The sequence below is a fragment of the Chroicocephalus ridibundus genome, chromosome 4 (assembly GCF_963924245.1).
Source record: "Chroicocephalus ridibundus chromosome 4, bChrRid1.1, whole genome shotgun sequence".
Lineage (NCBI taxonomy): Eukaryota > Metazoa > Chordata > Aves > Charadriiformes > Laridae > Chroicocephalus > Chroicocephalus ridibundus.
The window spans coordinates 41,992,716-42,018,440 of NC_086287.1; the positions used below are offsets into that span (position 1 = coordinate 41,992,716).

The window sequence follows — 25,725 nt, forward strand, 5'->3', positions numbered from 1 at the left end:
TAGTCTTCCTTCCTATCCACATTTTGTCTGCTATACAGACCTTTTCCTTGCTTACTACAGTTTACTACAAGAAAGCAGGTAACAGTTGTGAAAATAAATCGAACTATTTCAAGCACTGCTCCATTACTTCACTGAAAAAAACAAAACCAAACCAGTAGTCATTTCTTTGCAATGGATGACTTCTAATTTTACTGCAGAAAAAATGGTTTGTGTAAGCAGCGTGCTTAAATAGCAAAGTGTATAGCTGTCAATGACGCTTCTCTTCCAGCACCCTACCTCCTCAGGTCTAAAAGCTAGATGACTAACCCAGGTGATCAGATGCAGCAAGAAAGTGCTAGAAGCACAAAGGAAGAGATGCAATTGGTATATTTGAGTTTCAGAAAAAAAAAAAAAAGGAGAAATATAAACAGCTACACCAAGTGTGCAACAGCAAGATATTTTAGCTTGGTTTATGCCATCATAAATCTTGCTCACAGAACACAAGCTTTTATAACAAAAGACCAGCTTAGCCATTAAGTAAAATGAATGCCCAAGACCATTTAGAGACTGAGAGCAGTCTGACATCTAATTGCATGGATTTGAGCCTCCAGTTATCAACTCTCTTATCTGTACCCCAAGCATACTAAAGGCACAGCAATTTAGAGCAGGCAGCCTAAATCCTTCAGATGAACTTTTCTTCCTCAAAATAGCACATGATATATTCTGATACCCAAGCAAAAAAAATGCTGCCAACACATACGGCATATTTGCTACTAACAAAGTAAGCATTTAAGAAAGGTATTCCAGCAGCCAGGACTTTTATTTGCCAAGAATTCAGGGAGGGGGGAGGTTATATAAAAGGTTTTCTTTTTACATAAGAAACAAAGACACAAGGGATGCAAGAGTTTGTAAAGATTTCAGGAGGCTGCAAAATATGTTCATGTAAAAAACATTCCCGGAAGCCAACATTCAAAACAAGATGAAGACTGAAAACACCTTTTTTGAGGCAGCTCACATCTTGACATTAACATTTGCATGAGAGGTTTCTACAGAAAAAGCTGTTACAGGGACTTCAGTCCCTGAATTGTCAGTCTCAGTTGGAGAACTTAAATATAGAAAAAGGGGAGCAAGAATCTCCCGTTTTCCACGTACTGACTAATCCAGATGTGTAACAACAACTGCCTTCACTGGAGTCTTGTCCGTTTTTCAGGTGGTCCTTTAGCACCAGCACTCTGCTGAGCGTTCTTTACAGTCTCTTTTTCCTCTGGCTTGACAGCTTCAGGGACTGGTTCTGGTTCCTTCTTGATTTGATCCACTTAAGAAATAACAGCAAAAGAAAGTTAAACCTCCAATCTTATTCCTAAATTACTGTTCAGAGTACTTAGAAAACATTATCGATGTCAAAGGGGCAAAATTAATTTCAAAGGTATAGGAATAACCACAGATTAAATTCATACCTATACAGGTAAAAAAAAAGTGGCATGGACTGGAGACATACAGTTCACGCTCTTGCTGTTTTGAGGTTGCTTATGATCAACTCAAAGTCTTCACATGCTTCCTTGAGCTTGTAACACCATACAAAAAAATCACTAAGATGCTGGACTGACTAAACTGTTCCCTCGTTCACCCTTTTACCCTCCTCCTACTTTCAAAGACCATTTCCTGCATTCAGACCTTCAGGCAACACAGTTTTACAGACAGAAAGGACGAGAGTAGAATACACATTTTTTCCATGTCGCTCTGGCTGTCACAGAGAGCCCTTACCTAGTACTTTGCTCTTACCTAATACTTTACGCAATTAGGTAATGCCAGAATTCCTAACCACCTCAGTAGCTGCAGCGAGGAACTTATATGGCAACTGAAAGATACTGCTATATAGAGCCTATTTTTTAAGTCTTGTGAGAATATTAGAGTTTTACCTGGGATAGGCTTTTCTCCAGGCTTTTGCTGTAGAGGAGGAAGAAAAAAAATACAATAACACATCAGTGGAACCAAAGTCATAATTCTTAACCCTTCCTACTATTCACTTAGGAATATAAACCAAGCAATGCACCCTTATACATAAGAGTTGAGGGTAGAAGGGATCACTAAATACACTTCAAACAAAATAAAATTAACATTTTATAACATCCAGTTTTTCCTCTGACAAGTGAAAAGCACTACAGCAAAAAATAAGGAGTTAGCCAGTCTTTCCCACATCTGAGCAGCAAACAGTTTTGTGAGATGCTGTAAACATAATTTCCTTTTCTCCCAAGCAGAAGACCTGGTGGAACAAATGACTACTAGAGACAATTAGAGGTAATCACAACAACTTCACAGAATGCCAAGAATTTCCACGTGAATTAATGAGCCCCCAGAACAATGGAGCAACTAAAATCAAAACAGCTGTGGTGGCTTGATTGAACTCACAAAGCAGGAAACTGGAAGCGGCAGCAAAATCTGATAGCTGACAAGAACAGATCCTCTGTGATTAGATAAGGAATTTGTATTAAAAAAAAAAATATCACCCTCATAGTTTTGCCAAGGTCTTAATAACTCCTGCAATTACAAAGGGGAATCCTACACTCCAATCAGAGCCTTCCATTTCAAATTTATTATCTAATCCATGTTACCATTACAGAAAGCACAGAAAATTCCCATGCAGTTTCAGCTGTTCAAGTACTTACGACTGCCTTAAGTTCCAAGTAAGTTACGGTAATACTATGGCTTATAAGTGTCATACCTGAACAAATCTGGGTGGAAACTTTTGTCTTAGGTCCAAAAGCAAAGCATCTACCCGTTGCCTTTGGAAAATAGAACTTGGTTCTTCTTTCTTCTTGGCTTTTGGTTTAGCTTTCTCTGCAAGTCACAGAAGTGTAAGAGAAAGCTATATTAAAAGTTCTATTCTCGTAGCAGCTCTTTGTAGTACGACAAGTTGTTATTCCTCTCTCCTCTAAATTTCACCTACATTTTCCCTTTGACATCAGTTTGTTGTTTTTTGTTTGTGTTTTTTTTTTTGTGGAAGACAGATTAATGACAATTCTTCCCTCCTGACAAACTGGTGTGGCTTCTGAAAATGTACTTTGGTCTACAGTGGGTTGAAGACTTGCCCACTTTGTTGACGCACAGCTCACCATTTTCGTCTCCCACCCATGCATCGATGTTCATCCCCACCAGCATAGAAGAGCAAGATCCCTTCCACCTGACAGGGAGCACTAACTTACACGTCACACAGACAGACACTTAACCTCATCACTGTTCATTGCCTCAAGCTTTTGCCTACATTACCTTTCCTCTCCCAAAGTACGCAGGAGCAACTAGGAACCATACCTCGTTCTTCTTGATCTTTGAAGTGCCACCAATAGCCCTTGGATGGGTGATAGCGACAGTAGGACATTGCTTCTTCAAAAGCAGACTGAATTCCATGCACTGCAGTGAGCTTTTGGAACAAGAAAGAACACAAGTGTTCAGAAATTAAGGAGAAAGTATAGTATAAGTTTTTGAAAGCAGGGATTTTAAAACTAGTATTCTATATTCATTTTTGTTCTGGGAAGGGAACTTGGGACATCTATTTTTGGACCAAGAATGTTATCTCTTTAACAGGCTCTTACAAGACCTTTTCCGAAGTGCTTTTCTAAAATGACAGAGAAAAATTTACAAAAGCAGTAGTTTACTAGAACAGAAGAAATCAAAACAAACCTGAGTATCCAATTTAAAAAGAAGTATCACATCAACTTAAAAAAATAAGTCTCATTTAAAGAGAAACATCATGTTACCTTAACATTCCAAAGCAAGCTTCACTGAATATGTATTTAATTACTATTTCACATGGATCTGTCATGTAATTTTTCTTTTGATTATTTGAACCTCATGCTTTTCTGCTAATTGTGTAGCTTCAGTTATTCTGATTCTTCATCCTTCAACAATGGATCCTACTTTTCGGACCATACTGCACTCTCCCAAAATCTTCCATTTCCATGTGGGATGCACACCATATTAACCAGTGGTATTTGTTTTAATTTACTGTATACTATACAAGATCTTTCCTCAAAACAGTGAAGGAGGGATTTAAACAGCCTGGGGAACAACTAAAAGTAAAAGCAGATACAAACTGGTATACATCAAATGCACAGAACACTTACAACTCTGGAGTTAATGACAGACCCTAAGTCAGGTGCCTGATAAATCACTCCAGCAATAATATAGTAGTCGGCCAATGGAATAACTGTGGAGAGGAAAAAAAGGCAGAATCAATTTAAAACTCTAGCTGAAGACTGTGTATTTGTTGCTGAATTTCAGTAGTAACAGCAGAAATTGCAACATTAATCTCATCACCAGATTTTCTAACGTTTTCCTTCAAGGTGCTTTATTTGCACCTTAGCCACAGACTGATGAGTGGAAAAAAGCATAGGGCCTGCTTTAGAGATAGAAAAGCATCAGCTTAAAGTCCTGTCCTACTGCAAACAAATAGTTGACCTTACAAGAGGTGGGGTTTTCAGAGCTACATAACAGGAGTCAAATGAATTGCACTGGAAGTAGTTTCACTTGCCTTTGCTACCAGTAGAAACTCACAACATCATACGATCTGATTCTTCCGGCCAAACTTTCTCCAACTTGTACAGTCCTCTTAGCTAGATTTCCCAGACCCAATGGCAGCTAAGCACACATAGAGCGTGCCTTTCTAAATTAATAATATTCTGCCAAAAAAAAGACTACCTTCCAAAGGCATTCGCTAAGTCAGATTTGGAACCTCTGCTGACCGATCACAAATTGACATTCCTCTGCACTGCAGCTCTAATGAACATCACAATTGCCTCCTCTGCCAAACATTCTTCAATTGACAAAGTATAGCAATGCTAACAGCTTCAGACTCCTACAGATCTCACCTGTGCACACATTTGTTCCAGTTCCTCCATCTGTATTAACACATTCTGTCTGAACCTTTTTACTGACAGGACCCAATTCATGCAGTACTTGCAATTTATGGAGCTTGGACACCTGCCTAAATTAACAGACCAAGACAGCTGGATGCATATTACAGCCAGTACCCGCTTCTCCTCAAAAAAAAAGAGGATTCTCAATGTTTCCTTAGAAGTGGAGCAAGATAGGGAACAGCAGCTTTACTGTCTCACCACTCTGTACCAGAGCGGCCTACTTTTCTAGACAAGTAACTCTCCCTAGTCATTGATCTAAACATTTTTCCAAAATCATTTCAAATTGGCAAAAACTCAGCTTAAAGAATTTAAAATATAAATACACTTTTTTAAAAAACACACAGAAGTCATAAGACAGGCCTGCAGCAGTTCTACCCGGGTACTCAACACTAGCTGTGAACTCATTAAATTTTAGTTTTCTATCCCCATTCTCATGTCCAAATACACTAATATTTATACCATGATAAAAGGAAACACTTGGGTAAATCTGAGCTAGGGAACTATGCAACTCAATCAAGGTACCTAGCACAAACTGTACAGCCACAATGGGAAAAATGTTACCAAACAAGTCCCGGTTCAGTTCCACCAAACATACATTTGCATTATAGCAAAAGTCTGAACGCATGTATTGTGGAAGCCTCAATTCTACCCTTGAACTAAAAAGCGTCAAAATAGGAAATTGAGGGCTTCGTGGTATTTTCACGCTTACCTTTTGAAAACTAGATTCAATACCTTTGATAAAGAAACAACTCAAAAAATCTGTTAAAGGAGGAATCATGTATGTTTTTTTCAGTATGGAACTGCAATATAAAGAGGCCATGACCTGACATAAGCAAATACAAAGCATTGCTAGAAAAGGCAAAGTCCTGTACAAGACCAAAATGCATAAGCAGAGCCTAAGTCACTAAAAAAAAAACAGTTAAGAAACAACTAGCATTAACCCTGCCTTTCTTTTCTGTAAAGCTTACTCTGAAATAACCTAAATTATTTTACACATACATGCAGTAAACACAGAAGACAGTCCAGTAACTATTGAAATGTGGTTACTTTTTTTAATTAATCACACACATGCAAACAAATTTAAGGTTTAAAAGGAATAATGAAGCCAATCGCATGAAAATGAAAAAGAAAAGCTAAGGTATATCATTTAAAACTTAGAAAGGTCATCAGTGACACTGTAAGAAGGAGTGGTGCTGTTGCCACAAGATTCCCTCCAAGCTTCAAAATACTCAGTTCTCAAGAGGAATAACCAAAACAACAAGCATTTGCTTTTTCTCATAGTCATTTTTCACATAGGTCATCATCTTCCACTGACAAGACCCTACTCAGGAGTACAACCAATCCACGGCTGAAGGTGGAAATAATGCAGAGCAAGAGAGTGACGTGACAGAAACAGAGTATGAATGATCCCTCTTCCTAACTAAGGGAAATCGTGGTTCTCAAATAAATAAATTACATACTAGCCACTTCAGATGATTAGCTCTAATTAAACTAAGCTCATCAGCCCAAGCAAAGATATCGTTAGCCTTTTACTCAAATAATTAAAATTAAAACTCTTGCATAGCCTAACAGATAAATATGACATGGCACGAATGCTATTACCAGTTTCCCATGGCAAAATATGCCATAGGGCAGCACTTTCTCGTTGCACTCTTCACATTTCACCACAAGATGGCAATCCCTGCTATTAGCACACTAGAGGTCACTGCTAGACAAAATATCTCCACCCCACCACAAAGCCACGTACCCTTTTATTTGGATTTAAGATAAAGGCAGAGAAGGGGAACCAGAAGAGCTTAAACACAAACTGGGAGCAGACGAAAGCAACTAACTGATCGGCCTTCTCAACAGGGACAAGAACTGAGTGACCCTACCTTGCGTTGGAGACTGCCTTTGCTGCTTTCGGATAATGAAGAGAATGGGCTCCTGAGCGTGAAGAAGGATGTACTCCACTCCAACCATCTGGCTGAAAATGAAGCAACCAGAATAAGTATCTTCCTCAAAGTGAAATCTGTAGGATGTGAAGAGCTACTGAAGCGCCTCGCAGTAAAGGGATGAAGTTCTGATGCTTTCGAAGCTCTTCCATATAACGTGCAATAAATAAAGGCATAGAATTTCCTGAGCTGGCTACGAAAACCTAGCTGCATATACAAAGGGAGTTACAACAACCTGACACAACATCTAAGTAGAATATGTTAGCAAACAAATAAATAGCAAGAAAGATAATCTATCATCACAGAGATGTCACATAAACACAGAAACAAAGGACAGGTGTATGATGTGATCATTGGTGCGTCTGATGAGAAAGCCTGTCTGCAACCACATCTGAGCACAAGTGACTTTACCGATGAACTTTAAGCTCAGTTTCCACACTCCCTATCATACTGCGGAGCCTTTAAATAGTTCTCAAACATCTCACTTGTGCTCAGTGTAGCAGATGAAGAACTGCAAAGAAAGTTAACTTGCACATGCTGCAATCTCATTACACAACCATCTGTGATCAGTTTATTTACAACACTCACTACTTTTATTATCCATATTAAAAAGCCAGCTCTTCAGAGGAATTATGTACTAATTATGGCACACAGCCAGCAGGATATGGAAACACAAACTATTTATGAACTCAAAGTATCCCCTAACATAAACCCTATTCACCGTAGAAAAACATTTAACTGCATTACCAATACTCGGGTTCTGTTGAGCTGGGAGGATGAGAAGACAGCTTTTTTAATTCAGACAAGCATCTAAAAGGTGATTTACTGGAATCTCAGAACATACATAGAATCCTTCATGTTTAACACCTCCTTGAAATGGCATAAGAGGAAGTAGAAGATACACAAACACCAAAAAAAATCTGGGCTCCCTGGCAAGCAGTGGGACTAAAAAGCACAGAATAGAAGGAGGTTTCCAACATGCTTCCATTCAACCATCAAAGCCTCTGGATGGAGGGATAAAGCACATTGCACAGGAAGCAGTTCCAAATTATAACTTACTTCAAATGGTCCAAGGTCATCCGCTGCATTTTGACAACTTCGTTGTTACATGTTCGGTCATAGAATGGGTTACTTCGCTCTGAGAAATAGTCCAGCACACTCCCATTGTTTAATATTGGAATCCAGGAGCTGTCAACCCAGGAAATTCCCAAGAGATTATCTGGGAAGAGAAATCTACACTGAGTACCAAAGCAGCCAGAAACACTATAAATACCTCCAGGAGTAAATTGCCACCAGTGAATGATTATAGCAGGGGAAGGTGGAACACAGCCTCACACAAACCGGTTCTAATTAAAAATGTGTTTCGTAGAGTTCAAATAATAATTGATATCCTTTAACCTTCTGCAGTTCTGTTGCAGGTACATGATAGAAATATAGCCTTTTTTTATTATTGCACTTTTCTTTCCTTGACCAGTAGCTGCTGGCACACCTTTATGCCTCAAGAATGTGAACGGGGTCTGCGTGCTCACGTGTATGTCCTGTGTTGGTGGGAGCTAATTAGCTAGCATATAATATTATCATAGTACATCTACCCAGTAGTATTATATACAGTTTATTTTATGAACCACGGCATTAGCTGAGTAGAAAGACAATCCAAAGCATGGCTCCTTTTGAAAGCTTGGTCTCTGGCAAGTAAGTTGAATTTACTAAACTAAAGATAGAATTACCGGGGGCAGGGGGGGGAAGTGATACACCCCACACTAAATCTGAAACTGTTTTAAACATAACCAGGCTATTTCTTACAAAAATAGTTTCCGAGCTGTAAACTACGATGCTGAAAAATAGGCAAAAGACTACAGAGATCTATTAATTAAACCGAGAGTTTTCTTTTGCTAAAGCCAAGGAGTAAGCTACTGAATGAAACAAAATAGTGGCATCGGTAACATTTCTAAGATGTTCTGTTATTAAAATGCATATCATTATGCTATCCCAGCAGCTGATACTGTTATGTTTCAAAGATTATTATTTTTTATGTGGGTGAAATCTATAATAAACAAAAAACCCCGAAATGGCAGACACAAAGATGCTATCTTTGGGCAGATGTTTCCCAGTACTCTTGAACAAGAGATTCTGTTCCTGACTCCACAATTAATCTGCCAAATTGCCTGCAGCAAATTACTTATTCCATAACTCAGTGGATGTTACAGAAATCTAACTACAGAGTATTAGCAATTATATAAAAGAGCAAGTTTTTAAAATGAAACATACTCTATAACCTGCAAATCATTATATGCCAGTTAAATTCCTACAGATTGGGGGACATTTGAATTAAAATCCCTGGATTTTATTATCACACTACAGCAAAATGATGTTCCTCAAACAGACCACAGAAACCAGTGTCAAGAATTGGTTCCACAATCAACAAATCTGCTAACATTGAACACCCATGAGGTACTTTGAAAAGCACCCTGAAATTCATCCATTTTAAATTGTAGCAGCAGCAAATAAAATTTTCAAGACACAAGAAAGCAGGAAACGAAGGCATGTGCATGCGTTGTTTAGAATCAAAAAACAGAAGCGATGGGAAGTCACTAAAGAATGAAGAACTGAAATTCCCTCCTTGCAGGAACCATTCCCTTACATTTACGCATTATATACATACCCAGAACTCCCACTCATCATTCCACTGTGAATATTTTACTTCTGTGACAACTCTGCAAGCTCAAGGATGACTGGATCAGTTCCAAAAGTGTCAGCTCATATACTACTGGCAGCTTCTCTGAGGAATGGTTAATAAAGAAACAATAGCTGCCCAGTAAACCCGGAAAAACACAGCATAAATAGTCACGTGTAAATCATTTTGCCTTGTTAATCTCAGAACTGCCAGCCTAACTCTTTCATAGAGCCCAGGGTGGGGGCTTGGGGGAATGTCTAGAGACATTAATATTATTTCACATACACTATTCTCTCTCCTCGCTATAAAAAAGGAAATCTCGGAAACACAGCACTAAGATCCACTATTAAGTACTTAAGTTGTGGTAGAGCTTATTTTCCTAAATGCCTTTCAAAACCAAAAGACAAGCTTTCCTTCCCAACATGCGTTCTTGCCATAATAAATTCTCATATTACATTTCAAATACAAACTTCTCTTGCTTGTATGATTACCAGTAACTAGATTTCTCAGGAAGAATGTCAGACAAGCTTCATATATATATATAGTTATAATGCTGTACATGGACCGATAAACGTATCATAAAACTGACTATAAAGCTGAGGTCAATTATCCATAGCTGCTTAGTACCAATATTTATAATTGCCTTTATAACTAGCAAGATTGTTCTCTTAAACTACTCCTGGAAAAAAGGGGAGGACAAACAAAATCAACCATGAACCTGACATGCCTGTTATTCCCAATAAGAAGGGAGTACTTATGTTTATTTTGGGTATGAGGAAGAAAGGATGGTGTTCCTGCTTCCCTGTTCCTTTCAAAACCAGGACATCTTGTTCAAAGCGTTTTTTGTGGAATTTGCATCACAGATGCAAAAGTAAAGTGCTTGTAACAATAATGCCAATCTGCCATGAATGTCAAGACAATTTGGGAGACAAGCCAGCAAACCATGGCAAAAAACGAGAGGGGAGCAAGTCGCACAATGTGCTGTACCTGGCCTTGCTGGCTGCACAGCCCAACACCAGGCTTTGACAAACCAAGAGGAACAGTAAATCAGTTTGATCGCTTAAAAATAGAAGTACACTTCAAATTCAACTGAATATCATGAACCATATTAGATACAAGATTTTGAGGGAGCTTAAATGATCAGGATAAAGTCAGAAGGTTCTCACACCAACTAATAACTTAATACAGCACTCCTGCCATTAATTGTCCACACAGCTCCTTGCTGCAATCCAAAACAAGGCAGTCAGAAAAGCAAACAGGACCACAGACATCGTTAAGAATTTGAAGAAAAATAAAAAGGAGAAAACTTCTGTGGCATTATCAAAATTAATCCCTCATGAGCTTTCCCTGAATACCTGCTCTTGGTCATTCTCTGAGACTTCACCACACAGGCTTTCAATGTGATTCCATTCAGATACTCTTATGGAGAAAAATAATTCTCTTGCTGTCTCAACCCCCTCCTTCCTCTCTCAAAGTTCAAACTCTTCACAGTAATCTAACCTGTATTTTGTTTACAATGTAAACCTCCTTTAATATTTCATTCAAGTATCACCCCTTCTTCTTCAAAACATTCTCTCTTTCTATTCATGTCCCTGAATTCTCACGCAAACCTTTCTTGTTCTCAGTTACTTCACCTTTCTTTCTGGCTTCTCTAACACCTGGTCTGCCTCACCACATCCACCCAACGCACTGTTAGGATAACCAGCCCAACCCACTGCTTTGGTCTCATGCAAATCCCACACGTGCCAGTGTTCCCTGCTTTCCTCCACAGTCCAGAGCTAAAATTCTCTTTAAGCTCTTTAACGTAAGCTGTTCCCTCCCTGAGCTGTTACCATCTCACCCAAGGACCTCCACGTTCCACGTGAAAAGGCAGTGGCATACCAGAAGGGAGACTTGTTTGTCCCAGGTGGCCCTGAGCACACCCTCCTGGCCTGCCTCATGCCCAAGAAAACTGATTTTTGGAGAGTTTTTCCTCCTAGTTCCTTCCCATGACATAGCCGCATTAGCAACACGATGGAACTCTCTTGCGTGGAGTTTTCAAAGACATACGAACAAACTTAGCAGCTCCATTGCCCCTACAGAGCACTAACAAAGGAAGCAGCTCTATAATCCTCGCACCTTTGGCCACACCTCATCGTCCAGGAACTTGGACGCTCCTTGCAGCGACCGCTACTAGCACAGCGGCCTCCAGCCAGGACAGTGGCCATGACACCAACCTCCTCCTTCAGCCGCAGCCACCCCCGCGACAGTCCCGCCGCGCTCCCTCACGGAGGGAGCTCACCCCTTCGCGCCCGCCCAGCTTGACACAAAGGCGACACACACAGCCTGGAGCCGCCCCGAGCGCCCAGAGCCAGCCCAGCCCTACCTCGGATATCCACAGCCGCCATGGCCGCGCCGCGCACTTCCGCCCGGCGGCCTGACGGCGGGAGGCGGCGAGGAGCGGAAGCGGGGTAGAGCGGCGCCGGCAAGAGAGACGGGAGAGCAGAGCGGCGCCACCCGGGGCGGAGCGGCCGGAGGAGGGGCGGGGGCAGCCGCGACGAAGGCCGTCCTCGGCCGGCCCTGGCGTGGGATGGGGTGGGATGGGGTGGGATAGAGTGAGATGAGATGGAATGGTGTGGGATGGGATGAGATGAGATGGGGTAGGATGGGGGGAAATGGGGTGGGATGAGGTGGGATGGGATGGGATGGCATGGGATGGGATGGGATGGGATGGGGTAGGATGGGATAGAGTGCAATGGGATGGGATGGCGTGCAGTGGGGTGGGATGAGGTGTGATGGGATGGTGTGGAGTGGAGCGGAGTGGGATGGGGTGGGATGGGATGGAGTGTGGTAGGGTGGAGTGGAGTGGGATGGGATGGGGTGTGGTGGGATGGGATGGAGTGGGATGGGATGGGATGGGGTGGGGTGGAAGAGGATGGGGTGGAGTGGAATGGGATGGGGTGAGGTGGGAAGGAATGGGATGGGGTAGGATGGGGAGAGATGGGGTGGGATGAGGTGCAGTGGGGTGAAGTGGGATGGGATGGGGTGGAATGCAATGGGATAGAATGGGATGGAGAGGACTGGGATGAGATGGCGTGGGGTGAGGTGCGATGGGATGGGATGACGTGCAATGGGGTGGGATGGGGTGGAGTAGGATGGGAGAATGTCCCTTGTCCCAGCATGCTGATGCTGGCCAGGGAAACAAGTGTGAAGCAAAAGGTTGTGCTACACCAGCCTCCCACCACAACCACAAGGTGACCTGCTCATCACCCGTGAGTTATGCCTAACCAGAACAGCGGCATTAATGACGAAAACTAAATGCATTTTTAATGCTAATTCTGAGCTCTGCGTTCAAAAACAGAGATATGGGCATTTTACAATTGTTTTCACCTTGTGTTGGCCCTCTGGTAGTTGCCAGTCACTTTCAAAGTGAAAGAGACATGGACTGCAGGTTCCTGCTGAGCATCACACCCATCTTGGTCAAGCTGGCTGGGGCAGCCCTGATTTAGATTATATGTGGGAATAATACTGGATGTTTGAGATCGCACTATCAGAACACCGCACGGTTCCTGTCCTGAGGTTTGGTCCTTGGCATTTTGACTCTTAAGTGGTATCACTGATCATTTATAGGGTGAAGAACAACATTCGGTGGGTGTAAGGAAATACACACACTGAAGATTTACAAGCTTTTTATCTAGACTGACAACCAGAATCCCCCAATCTGCCATACAGAGTGCCCGATATCCCCATGTCCCACTAGCGCAGCTCCATGTGCCCATCTCGCCTGAGCCTTTGTGGAGGGCTGCTGGGGTCAGCCGTTCCCTCACTGGGAGCAGCAGGGGCTGTGGAGAGAGCCTGGAGGTTATCACCTCACTGATGGCACGTTAGGGTGGTAACTGGTGATGGAATTTCTCCCCCTTCTGTTAGAGAGATGTGTACAGTGTGTATGAAGTACAGGAAAGGGATATAATTATTATATGAGAGCAGTCATAAAGTTAGGTCAAACCAGAGCTGACACTGCTTATTTGCTCTTCATTCCGTCCTCTTGTACTGATACATTAGGAGATGGACTTTAATTGCATAACCACATACTTTTCTTTATTCTTACCTCCAGGACTCCTGTCTCGTTCAATACATTAGAGTCAGGATACGACTTGCAGATATACTGGGTTTTTTTTCTGTGAAGGAGAGCTGCCTGCAGAACACTTGCTTTACGTGTTCCAGATGTTAAAAGATGTCAAGGTATCAAGTGAAGGTTACAGAAAATGACAAGATCAAATTGTTAAGGCCGAAGAATGCTGCTTTGGAGAATTGGACTCTATTCTTGCCAGTGATATAGATATACATTATATTAATTGAGTTTTTTCAACTAACACAGTTTCACAGTTGTCCAGTAATTTCAGTCCCTCATTTGTTGCAGACTGACATCACGGATCTGATTTATAGATGTGCCGAGCTTCACTGCAAATGGAGTTAGGTGGTCATACTTTGTGTGTTTTATAGTTCTCTGCACTCTGAAAAGTCGAGATGTCTGAAATCCCTCTCAGATTAAGCACCCGAAATAAGATTTTTGTAATCTCTGTGCCGCAAAAGGGTGGTGATTAACAAGTTCCTTAACTCAGAGTGGTTTGTGAAAATAAATGCTATAATATCTGCCAAAATATAATGATGGTGGCTAGTGTCATGAGGAAATTAATAATCCCTGCTTCAAAATAGGATTTGCTTAATGAGCAAAAAATAATTAAGATTGAACAGTAGAAGAAAACAAAGAATTGAAAAGGTGAGCACCATCCATCCTTAATGCTGAGTACAGAAGAAAGCCATGAAAAATGGCACTTGATAGTCTTTAATGGCACAACTACATTAAAAATCGAAGCTAACCTTAATTTTTCAGTTTTTTTATTTCTGAGTGCTTGTCTTTGCTACTCAATGATATTCTGTATAACATACCTTTCCACCGGGTAATTCACATGCGCGCACGCTGCAGATCCCCATTCATTAGTTAACTGCTACTTGTTAGACGTTTCTATCTTTGCCAAACACATCTCTCTAGCATTACCCATAGCAGAGTGTTTCCAAATAATATTATGATAGGTTGCCATTTGAAACGAAGCATTTAAATATGCCCATCATGAAGTCCCGGGGAGCAGAAATGCCATAAGACATAACAGCCGCCCTTTTGGAGCATCTCTGATGGCCTGTCACGTTCTATATCTGTGCAAACCATTTTTCTTCAGTAGCAAATGGAAACTCAACCTCCATTTAAATTATTCACGTTGTCCATCTTTCCTGCTGACTCTGCACCTCCCCTCAGCAAGTATGCCTTCGGATGAGTGAGGGGCTGAAAAGCAAAGGCTCCTGGATGGGAAATAATGGGGTTTGATGGCTCACAATAAATCTTCAATTACATGGTGAGACTAGCTGAAGCACTGCTGGAAAGAATGGTTCATCTGGTAACATTTTCACCTTCTACTGCAGCATAAAAGTCTAGGGCTTTTTCACTTGGCTTTCTCCAAAGGCAGAGATCTAATGAGTATTGCGGTTCTGTCCTTGTTAGCAGGAGGTGTGGATTATAGATGGAGAGCTAACAAAAGCTGTCAGGTAAAATGAGGAATTTATGCACGCTGCTTTTAATGTCACCCTAAGCGATGCCTATTTAGACATATACCATTCGTGTGTCTTAAAAATGCATAAAATACTTGGATAAAAACTGGCACCTTTTCATGCCCCAGTGTTTGGACGTCATTTAGTGTCACCCTCCGCCCGGTGGAATTATTTTTATGTATTGCTCTGATCAGAGTTAATGAGAAATCTCATCCTACTTTGCCACCCCCTGATGGGTACTACACGTGCATATACCATAAGAGACTGCCCCTAATTTACAATGTTTGTTATCTCCGGTGGATGCAGGAATGGAAGTGCTGAGCACTCCAATCAGGTTATTGGTACAGTGGGGACGCTAGCAAGGACTCCCTTTATAGTCTCAAATAAACACAGCTAAATTGAGAGGACTACATCTACAAATGGGGGGAAAATCATCTCTGTGCACATCTCTAGCAGTCCACAGAGATGGAACAAATAAGCCAGCTATATGCCACCAGGTGAAAAGTACTGTGTATTTATCCTTGTCATTATACTCTGGGCAGTTTTGAAAACATATTAGAGGCTGCTGAACAAGGAGATCATCACGGAGCCTTGGGTTCTGCCAACCTGCGTTTGAACTCGCAGTTTGATAATAAGAAGCTCCAAGTCCCATTCCCTGGGCAAATCTAGTTCTGCAGTGAACCGCAAGGGACATCTAAATTCCTATGACAATGCAAAATTTCTGGGCTTGATTTACTTATGAAGTGAGCTATTTGCTATTGGGTTTATAGTAAATAGGAATGGGGAAATGTTCGTTTAAGTGCTTCTCTTCTGGTCTGGGGGAAACACATAAAAAAATGAACAAACCAGTGACAGAAAATCAATGGGCAATGCAAGGGAAATGATGAAATCACAAAATTTTAAAGGGAGGAAAGGGAAGGTTTGAGTGGGCTACTATGAGTTCATCCCCCTTATTTTGTTTTAACATTTTTGCTGGTGAAGTTTCCTTCTCCCCACCCTGGAAACAATGACAATGTTACCAGTATCTTCAGATGGCACTACACATGCAATCATTTACAGAATAGCTTCCAGGAGGCCTCAAAAGCCATCGCTGAATCATGCTTTAGAAACCCATAGTACGGCCAAATTGCAAAATTCTGGTTTTTAAATCCTTAATGAGGCACTTTCGCTGACTTGCAAAGTCTGTTAATTTCCCCTTTGGTTCAGTGCATCTGCCTGTACTTTTCCTTTTCCTGAGATGCTGTTTTCTGCACAGTTTTTATAAATACCGCTAATCACACGCATTGACTATAGGAAAAAAAAATAGCCAGGCTTGCGTGCCCTTTTTTTTCTCCTGGAGAAATGCCACAGGGAAGATCTAACTAAAGTGGCTGCAACGACGGCTGCAGCTGGTGCCCTCTTCAAAACTGGGTCCCCCCTCGTTGCTCCCAGCTCTGGGCTGCAAAAAGCAGAGAAGCTGGGGGACAGCGAGAAAAGCAATGCTCCTGGCATCCTCAAAGCATTTTAACACACTTCGTGGTGCCTTATTACAGTCACCTATCCGAAGGGATGGGGAAAAAAAATCAAAACCTTGCTAAGAGTCTAAAAGCTTCCAGAAAACAGTTAATCTCCTAATAAATCCCAAAAGGCTATCTGTCAAGAAGTTAATAAAGACGAAATGTCAGGATGCCACAGGGCTGCAGGCAGGAGGGGACATGAGCTCCCAAGCAAAGAAGCACCAGCTATGTCGCCTCGCGCGTGATCAGGTATTAAAGCCACACAGAAGCTGGGGGTGCTGGCTTTTGTGTTCCTGCAGATATCTCTGACTGGAGAACCTCTGCTGCTGCGTTGGCATTACCAGTGCAAACACCCACAGCAGAGGAGGATGCAACAAGTCCAATCTGCAGGTGTTGGATCACCCAGGGGGGACTGGTGGGAGAAGCAGAAGCTGCCCCGTGTCCCGAGAGGGGTCAGACAGTCTGGGAAGAGGCAGATTGAGCTGTCAGGTAACCCCAGAGCACGGCCTCCATCCCGCACAGCTCTACTTGTCTGCATTTGTTTGCTGGGCTGGGAGTCAACTGGTGTTTTATTTCCACCCGGTTTCCAAAGGGCGTCTCAGGGCCCTGGAGCAGAGCCCTGGCGCCGCACGCTGCCCACAGGCAGGCAGTGAGTGGCCACTGGCAGCCAGGGCTTGCCTGGGAGAGGGAAGGGAAGAAAAGCAAAGTAATCACTTCCCCATCCATCCTCTGTGCTATACATGCCTAAGAATGTGATGATGCCAGCCTCCGGACCGCACCACGGACTTAGCGTTGGTAGAATACCTCTCAGTAAGCCTTGAATGCCGTCATTTTACTGTGCATTATAAACCCTAATATGGCCAAATTGTGAAGTCCTTGATTTTTATGCCCTTAGTCAGGCACTTGGCTGGTCTGAAAGAAGGTTTTAATAAAATAGAGTCTTTCTGGCCTGATGAATGAAATCAGGATTTGTTTTCCTAGTTTACTGCATTTCTATTAAAAAGCAGGGCTTTGGTTTGTCAGTAAGCCCTCTGCTCCCCAGCGGGAGGATGCAAAACATGGAGGGGCTGACCAGATCAGGAAGTGAAAAGCAATGCTTGATTTCTGTGTGTCAAGATTGGAGAGACCTGCAAAATCCAACAAGCAGCATCGGTGGTAGAACAAGAATGAAACCTCCAATAATCTTTCTGCTTGAACAACCCCAGGCCTTATAATGCTTAAAATAAAGGGGTTTATTTAATTTCAGTGAAGAATTTTCATCTCTGCTCTGTCCATTTAGGCACACACCTTTTTTCACACCTTTTTTTTCTGCACCTTCTGTCTACTTAAAACAGATTTCCTCACCTACTATGAAATCTTAGTGTGCTCACTCCATCACTGTCTCAGGTGCTTAATTGGCCAGGCAGGTTCTTGATTGGATCCCTTCTTCCCTGCTCTCCTTTCACATTATTTTTTCCTAGTGGTGGTTGCCTGGTAACCCTAACACCTCCGCTTCCTTCCCAGGAATTTTACATGTTTCCCCCCAACAGGTAGTGACAAAAATACATTCTTTCCATCCTGACTGCTCTGTCCCTTCTTCATGTGTGCCTCCGCACTAGGCAATGTTGAAGGCAGACAAGTCACCCAAGCACTGACCCCAGGCTAGCCATCTCTGCACAGACAGGGCTGCTCATCCCCAGGCCCAGAGACAGAGAATTAACGCTAACAACCAAGCTAACCTAAGGTGGGGAACTTGGTGCATTTGCTGGGCCTGTGAAAAATGAGCTGTAGCAAAGTGGTCCCTCCCTGCTGAGTAATACTGCATTTTTGAGGGTTATTTGTAAGGTAATTGGATGCTCTTTTGGGCAGAGGAAAGTTCCAGTTTGGTATGGGTGCCATGAGTTTATGGGGTCTTTTCAGCTCAACAGCTACATGGGGCTTTTGCCTGCTTAGCCTGCACAAGATATTTTCAGAGAGGGGATTTACTCGGTCACTGCAAGTGTGGCTGAGAAGGTATTGGTTCCTCTTCCTTTTCATTGAGAAGCTGCTGCAGAGAGCATCACTAGAGGATTGACCTTGTTGCCCTGTAGCCGCTAAGCTACAAGGTCCTCTACAAGGCAGGAAACTACTAGTGAATCCATGCTCAGCATGGGCTCTGGGAACAAATACAAGTGCATAAGTCTGCTCAAATAGTTCATTCCGGACTACAATTTGCAGAGGAATCCCATTCTCAGGGGCATCTTCCTTTCTCCTGCAGGAGCAGCAAAATTCTTATCACAAACTGCATTAAAAAATGATGGGTTTTACTCCCCAAATACAGAGTACCCCATCTTTGGCTTCAGTATGGTCCCAAAGAAGCAAGGCTGATCCTTTGGGTATCAGAAAAATATCAGACCATCGTGCTGGCGCTGCACTGTCCATCATCAGAAGTTGCTATGGCACTTCACAGAAACCTAAAAAGGCAGTAGTTGTCACCCTGCCCTCACGCTGTACAAAGCTGGAAACAATCTAGCTTGGCAAGAGGACACTTTCCAGTACATTTTGCACATGAGAGAAATCTCCACCTGGGGATATTCTCTCGACCAAATCAGCCAAGAGTGGGCCAGTTGTGAGTATTTTACATCAGATTTTGATAGGAAAGAGTAGGTTAAATGAATTAAGCTCACATCACAGAGATTCAGCATGTGCTTCAAACAAACCTGCACTGATACCAGAGCTTCACCTTCGTAACTGAAAGTGCCACAGCACCTCTCTGCTTTGCAGATCGTACTGAAGTCAGTAGCTACGTGGCAACTTACAGAACAGGCTGGGACAGCTGCACATCCAGCAGAGAACTAGTCATGTTTTTCTATCAGTGCAATGGAGAGTGGAGCAAGGACATTCGTGGATTAACAAGCAAAAGATCTTATTTGATCATTCCCCTCGCTCCCCTCTCCCCAGTGTTTTAAATATCCCCTTTGTTGAACAGGAAAAATTCAGGGTAGCAAGGCAGGAGATGCACAAACATAGCTGATCTACTGGAGAGAAGCCAAAACAGCAAAGCCAGGCCCGTGTTTCTATAGCACTTAGCACAGTGGGGCTCCACAGGGACGCAGAAGCTATCATGATCCAGTGATAAATAATGATAATAGGAACATCAGGAAATGAATACAGACAAGCTACATGTCCTACAAATCTGTCAAAAATTAACATTTACCATCAGCAATACACCACGTGACTGACCTTCATATCTTGAGTCAGTGCCATGAAGGGTAGACTGTTGTCTGAGGGAAGAGAAGGTAAGGCAGGGCAATGAGCACCCTCCGTCAATAGGGCTGTTTCTCCAGGACAGGCCTTTCCCAGTATGGGGCAAATCAGCAGCAAAGTGATTGATTCACATACTGAGCACTATATCTGCAAAAAATTGCATCTGTAAGAAATTTTTTCTGTAAGAAATTTTTTTCTGCCCAGCAGAAAATGCCTTTACATAATGAGCCTGGGCTACATACTGACAAAGGACATCATGAGCCTTACCAAGCTATACGGTTCACCCAGCCCCAAAATGTGTCATTAAACCTTGTTTAGTCTCTGCTGCTTTACCAAATCTCTCAATCACATTAATTTTTTATTATTATTATTCCAAGTTATAACAAGATTTGGATTTAAGGAAGGTTGAGCTGAATGAGTTTCCTTGCCTTTGTAAATCCACTGTCAGAGCTGTGGCAAAAGCAATATCCTTCCGACTTAAGCTCCAGGTTGATTGGAGTATCTTTTCCATCCATATTATCCATCTATGCAACTCAGGATGGTTGTTCCTTCCTAAAAGGGAAAGGTGAGCGGAGAGGAACATTTTATGGCTTCTGACTTACTAGCCTTTGAGACAAATCCCTGGACTCCACCCTGGGCAGAGTAACTGGTCATTTCAAACTGTATCTCAGGTGAGTATCAAGGATACAGAAGCTGTAGCCTGAATTTTTGTATGCTCATGGGTTTTCTACTTTCTTATACGCAGTGGCTTTTATGGCAGATCAAATGTCTCCCCTGTCTTTGGACATTTACAAATGTGGATGTGGAAAGCTGTATTCATCATATGTTTCTCTCTGTCTTTGAGTCTCATTTTGTTAAAATGAAGCGACAGAGATGTTGCTGCTTATCCAGTCTGTCCACACACACCAACCTTTTCCTAAAATATTTGCTGCAATATGAAAGTGACCTGCTTGCTTTCAATCTATGGAAGACTGTGTGTCACACGATGATCTGATTTGTGACATGAGCATGACACTAGGTGATTATATCAACTCCTATATCTTTAACACAGCTCAAATGTCTCATGTCAGCATCCATCCTAATTTTAAAGCACTCTTAATGCATATGGCAAATATTTAGAAGCAAGTTTCTAAGTACATTGTCCACGCCTGTCATTTCTTCATTCCTTCATTTACTAGGAAAATGCTAAAAACACATCATACGTTGATGAAGTGGTGATACGTACACCGATACTGGACCTAATCCCCAATCCCCTGTAAGAGACGCAGCTGAGAAGCCCCATCTCAGCAGCTGGTGCTGTGGGACATGTCAGAGGGGCTGGTCTGCTGGGAGAAGTGGGAGAATCATAGAATCATAGAATTTCCGAGGTTGGAAGGGACCTTTCAGATCATCTAGGCCAACCATCAACCTAACTCTGACAAAAACCATCCCTAAACCATATCTCTAAGCACTATGTCTACCCATCTTTTAAAAACCTCCAGGGATGGTGACTCAACCACTTCCCTGGGCAGCCTGTTCCAATGCTTAATAACCCTTTCAGTGTGATAATTTTTCCTAATAACCAGTCTAAACCTCCCCTGGTGCAACTTGAGGCTGTTTCCTCTTCTCCTATCACCTGTTACCTGGGAGAAGAGACCGATCCCCACCTCTCTACAACCTCCTTTCAGGTAGTTGTAGAGAGCAATAAGGTCTCCCCTCAGCCTCCTTTTCTCCAGGCTGAACAACCCCAGCTCCCTCAGCCACTCCTCATAAGACTTATTCTCCAAATCCCTCACCAGCTTTGCTGCCCTTCTCTGGACACGCTCTTAATGTCTTTTTTGTGGTGAGGGGCCCAAAACTGGACACAGTACTCGAGGTGGTGTATCCTCCACTCACCAGTGCTGAGTACAGGGGGACGATCACTTCCCTAGTCCTACTCATCACACTCTTCCTGATGCAGAGACCCAGGGGAGAGAGAGGTGGGAAGGTAATTGCGCTGAGATGCACAAAGGTGTTGCTAAGAGGTTGGACTTTAACCTCAGGCCCCTGTCACCTGCCCTGGATCGTGCTCCCTAAGGTTAATGCCCTGGCATGTCGCAGGGGTCAGTGTCCGAAATCTGCAGCTCGGAGAGCTCTGGGCTGCTCGTGAGCATGTGGTCACCCATTTTGTGTGATCAGCTGATGGGTCTGTGGTAGTGTCTCCTCTTCTTATAGGTACCTATCTACAGATGACATCACCTAAGAGTAATGTGAGTAAACCATGTGGTTTGCACGGAAGCCTTCACATTTAGTAATGTAAGATATATAGGTGAGTTACTGTAGGAGGAACCCTTAAACACAAAGAAAAAAGAATCATCAATAACCTGAACCAAATATTAAATGGGTTAGCAAGTAAACAACACGAGGGCAATTGCAACATAGCCCATTACTGCCAAAAGACTGGCCCAATTCCCACCATCCCCAAAGCTTCCCAATTCAGAATGAGCGATCTTGCTAATAAGGTCAAGCATAGCTTATTCTTCTAACTGCTCTGCATTTTTCAGTACTGGTATTTCTAAGCCTAGCACTGTGATGAGAACAGTCAAATAATTGTGCGGCTCCATAAACGAAGGCAACAGCCCAGTGAGAGATTTTTCTAAGCTGATCCCCATGAGCAAACCGTCCTTAATTGAAAACCAATGGACTAAGAATTAAATGAAATCTGGACAGTGAAGTCAGTTGGTAGTTCAGGGGAGATCCAATCAGAGAAGCAAACAGAGGTGGTCAATGAGTAATTTCATAAATCTATATTAATACAGATATTTTCATTTTAGAGGAAAAGTGTCCATTTTCTTTCTGTTCAGCCAGCGTAGATTTGGTTAATATAAATTATGAGAATAATGAGGGCAAGAAAAGCCTGGTTTCAGATTAATTCCTCATACACTGCACCTGACCTGGACATGAGAAAATCCTAGAGAGCTGCAAAGTCTGTTATCTACTGCAGATTTGGCAGGTTTGCAGACAGGATCTCAGAAAGTCTGTGCCATATGCCCATGTACTTCACTGGTATATGCACAGACCTCCGAATTTATACAACAGGGATTTTGCAAGTCCATCTTTTGTAGAAAGGGTGTCCTACTGACTTTAGCTGGACCAGATCAAGCCTACAACTTTTTGTCCCTGTTTAGAAAATTAGTTTTCTCCATAACCACCTTTATCTATGCCGCTCATCTTGGAAAGTTTGGTTACTCATTTGGGAATAGTGCCTACTTTTTTTATCGGTAGAGATCCACGCCTTTGGAGTCTTGACTACAGTCCACCTCTGGTACAATCTGGAAAACAATCAATGTGTGGCATCTCACAGATTTGTCTGCAGAAAACAGTGAGTCGGGGCTCAGACAAATTCTGCTTACCATTCCTGTCACAAGGATTACTAAAAAAGGGCTGGCCGGTTTTTCAATTAATTTAGGATTAAATTGGCTTCTCCAGAGAACAGTCATCTGGATAGCAAATGCTACCTGTAGGGTGATGACAGACAAAAGGGGTTTGAACATTTTGCCCATTTATGCCTCAGGATGGATTTTTCACTGCCACTGACATTGAGCTTTGCTTCCTCACTCCTGGGCTGCTGTGGCCTCTCTTTGTCCTTGCTCTAGAAATCCTGATTCGTACAGTTGTTCCAGCCCCCAGCTCCAGCTTCAAACGTCCATTGCTTCCCCACTGAAGTGCAAAGGTACTGTTTTTATTGTAACGTTTTCCATTTTCTTCCTCATCCATGACATCCTTTTACTTGATCTTTTCCTCTTTACACTCCGTCTTTGTTCTTTCATATTCTCACTACCTCCAATTTCTAAGCTCCTGTTCTGCTCCTTCTCTGGAGCATGCAGCCCATGCTCTCTAGACCACTGATTCTCCATTTTTCAAATCCCTGACAGAAATATATTTCCTCCTTTCCCTACCTAGTATTTAACTGCTATCCGCCTTGAAAGCACACAGCATTTTAAAGAAACATTGGATTGGAATAAAAAATTACTTCCAGCCCCCACATCCAACATTAATCAGGACTATAGCTCTGTTTTTAGTAAACACTATATATTGTATATACTAAAGTTTTAAAATATGACATTAAGAAGGAGGAAACACATTATTGATGTATCAAGACAGGAAGCTCATAGCTGCAGTCCAAGACACAGGAATTCCCCGCTTCAGAAGCTCAAAGCAGCAAGTTCCTGTAGCTCTCCGACAACATGTGCTATATTTTTAAATGATTTTCATGCTCCAATCCTCTAAGGAAAACACAGGGTGAGGAAAAAGGATGATGAATATAGCTTACAGTAGCCCTCTGTTTTGAGAAATTTGGGAGCACTGCATTGAAACTACCTCTTTTTTACCTGGTTATTCTGATGAAATGTATTTTATGTTGCCCTAAGAGTTGTACAAAAAATATTTTGAACTTTGTGTCATTTAACCTTGTGTTATCCGAGGGACACAACTCGTACAAGATACTTTCTCCAGAGCAAAACTGCCCACATTTTAGACAGCCTTTGTATGCGCCCTAATTTAGAAATAGCACAAATAAATGGAGAGTAACGCTGAAAATGATACTTTATAATGGCAACTGTTTATTTTAAGAACCAAAGTCTTTGGATTCTATTCCCATTGCTGCCAGTTTAGCTAAGGACTCTAATTTATGTGTGTGTACGTACAAGTACATAGATATGTATGCAGGACTTACATTTTTGCATTCAAAAAGGACATTTCACCAAAAATCTTCACATATTGCCAGTCAATGATACTTAGGAGCCAAGCCGCCAGGCCAAGGATCATTTCACTGTCACACAAAATGCAGAAGTGAATTAGGAAATCATAGAAAAGGCACAGAAAATGCCCAAGGCAGGCAGCAACAAGGAAAAAAAATCTCAAAATGCTAGAGAAAACTCAAATGCCAAGATAGTAGCCAAAATCTCCTCAACACCAGGAAGCCTTCCTTTCCTGAGCTGCTAAAAAATTACTGTGACAGCCGTACACAGACAAGTAGGGCCACAAAGGCTGCTCTTCAGACTCTCCTCAGGGCAATCCTGCTAATGCAGGCTGTGCCCAACAGTTTATGGGGAAAGAAAAACCTTTTCAAGCACTGTAACAATGCCTCAACAGTGTGTTGCAGGAGCCACTAAATAAATACTAAGTTTCTGCAGTGAAATCCTCAGTGAGCTTTGATTAAATAGTGATAGTGCTAATCTCTACGTGCCCACACTTGGGACCTTACATTTGCAGTATCACGTGGCCCCTCTAAATGAGTTTGAAAGGCTTTCATAGATCAAGGTCCATTAGAATTTCTCTTCTCTTTGCAGGATGAAGCAATGATGTTTCCTCACTTAAGGGTCACTTAAGCTCCTGGTATACACAGAGTTATACTGATAGCACGCTGTACTGGCCAGCTTCCATCACTGCAGTGTCCTGGGAGATGAGGTCTGGCCTGGAAAGCTGCCTGGATGGGGAACAGAACCATTTTGGCAACAAAAGAGAAAGCCAAGAACTCACATGTGAACTGCAGGCCTGATGCTACCAGGATCACGCACAGATGGTAATCCTCTGACCATGCTGCCTGGGGCTTTGCGCTCACCAGACCTCACAAATTTGTTTCTAGCAAATCTGGGATTGCGTGTCCTCAGGAAAACCCCACATGCTGCAGGATGATCAATGTTGGGGATGCTGTAAGCAGCATTCCTCTTGCAGAGCTTTTCTCCCTTTTTCTGCTTCCTTGTGAGCAGATCACCCTCATACACGTGACTAATGACCTTAAAGATCTCTGGGTCCCCCTGCAGCTTTCACTCAAGTGGTTTCACTCAAGCACTTCTTTAGATACAAGAATCCCCATGCTCTGAAATGGATATGTCTCTAGGATGAAGCGAGCCATCTGCTTAGCTGTGCACTGCAGCACCCTCAGCACGTTACGAGAGAGA

The 25,725-nt window shown here is 42.5% G+C and overlaps 1 protein-coding gene across 1 annotated transcript; it reads right to left on the reverse strand.

Moving 5' to 3' along the window:
- Positions 1 to 780: 780 nt before the first annotated feature.
- MED6 (mediator complex subunit 6) lies at positions 781 to 11,978 on the reverse strand. The gene is made up of 8 exons (XM_063331370.1): positions 11,866 to 11,978; positions 7,886 to 8,045; positions 6,767 to 6,858; positions 4,101 to 4,183; positions 3,289 to 3,397; positions 2,702 to 2,817; positions 1,899 to 1,926; positions 781 to 1,294 (listed from the first exon to the last, which is right to left on the reverse strand). The coding sequence occupies exons 1-8, from the start codon at positions 11,885 to 11,887 to the stop codon at positions 1,164 to 1,166; spliced, it is 741 nt and encodes a 246-aa protein (XP_063187440.1). The 5' UTR covers positions 11,888 to 11,978; the 3' UTR covers positions 781 to 1,163.
- Between the last annotated feature and the right edge of the window lie 13,747 nt (positions 11,979 to 25,725).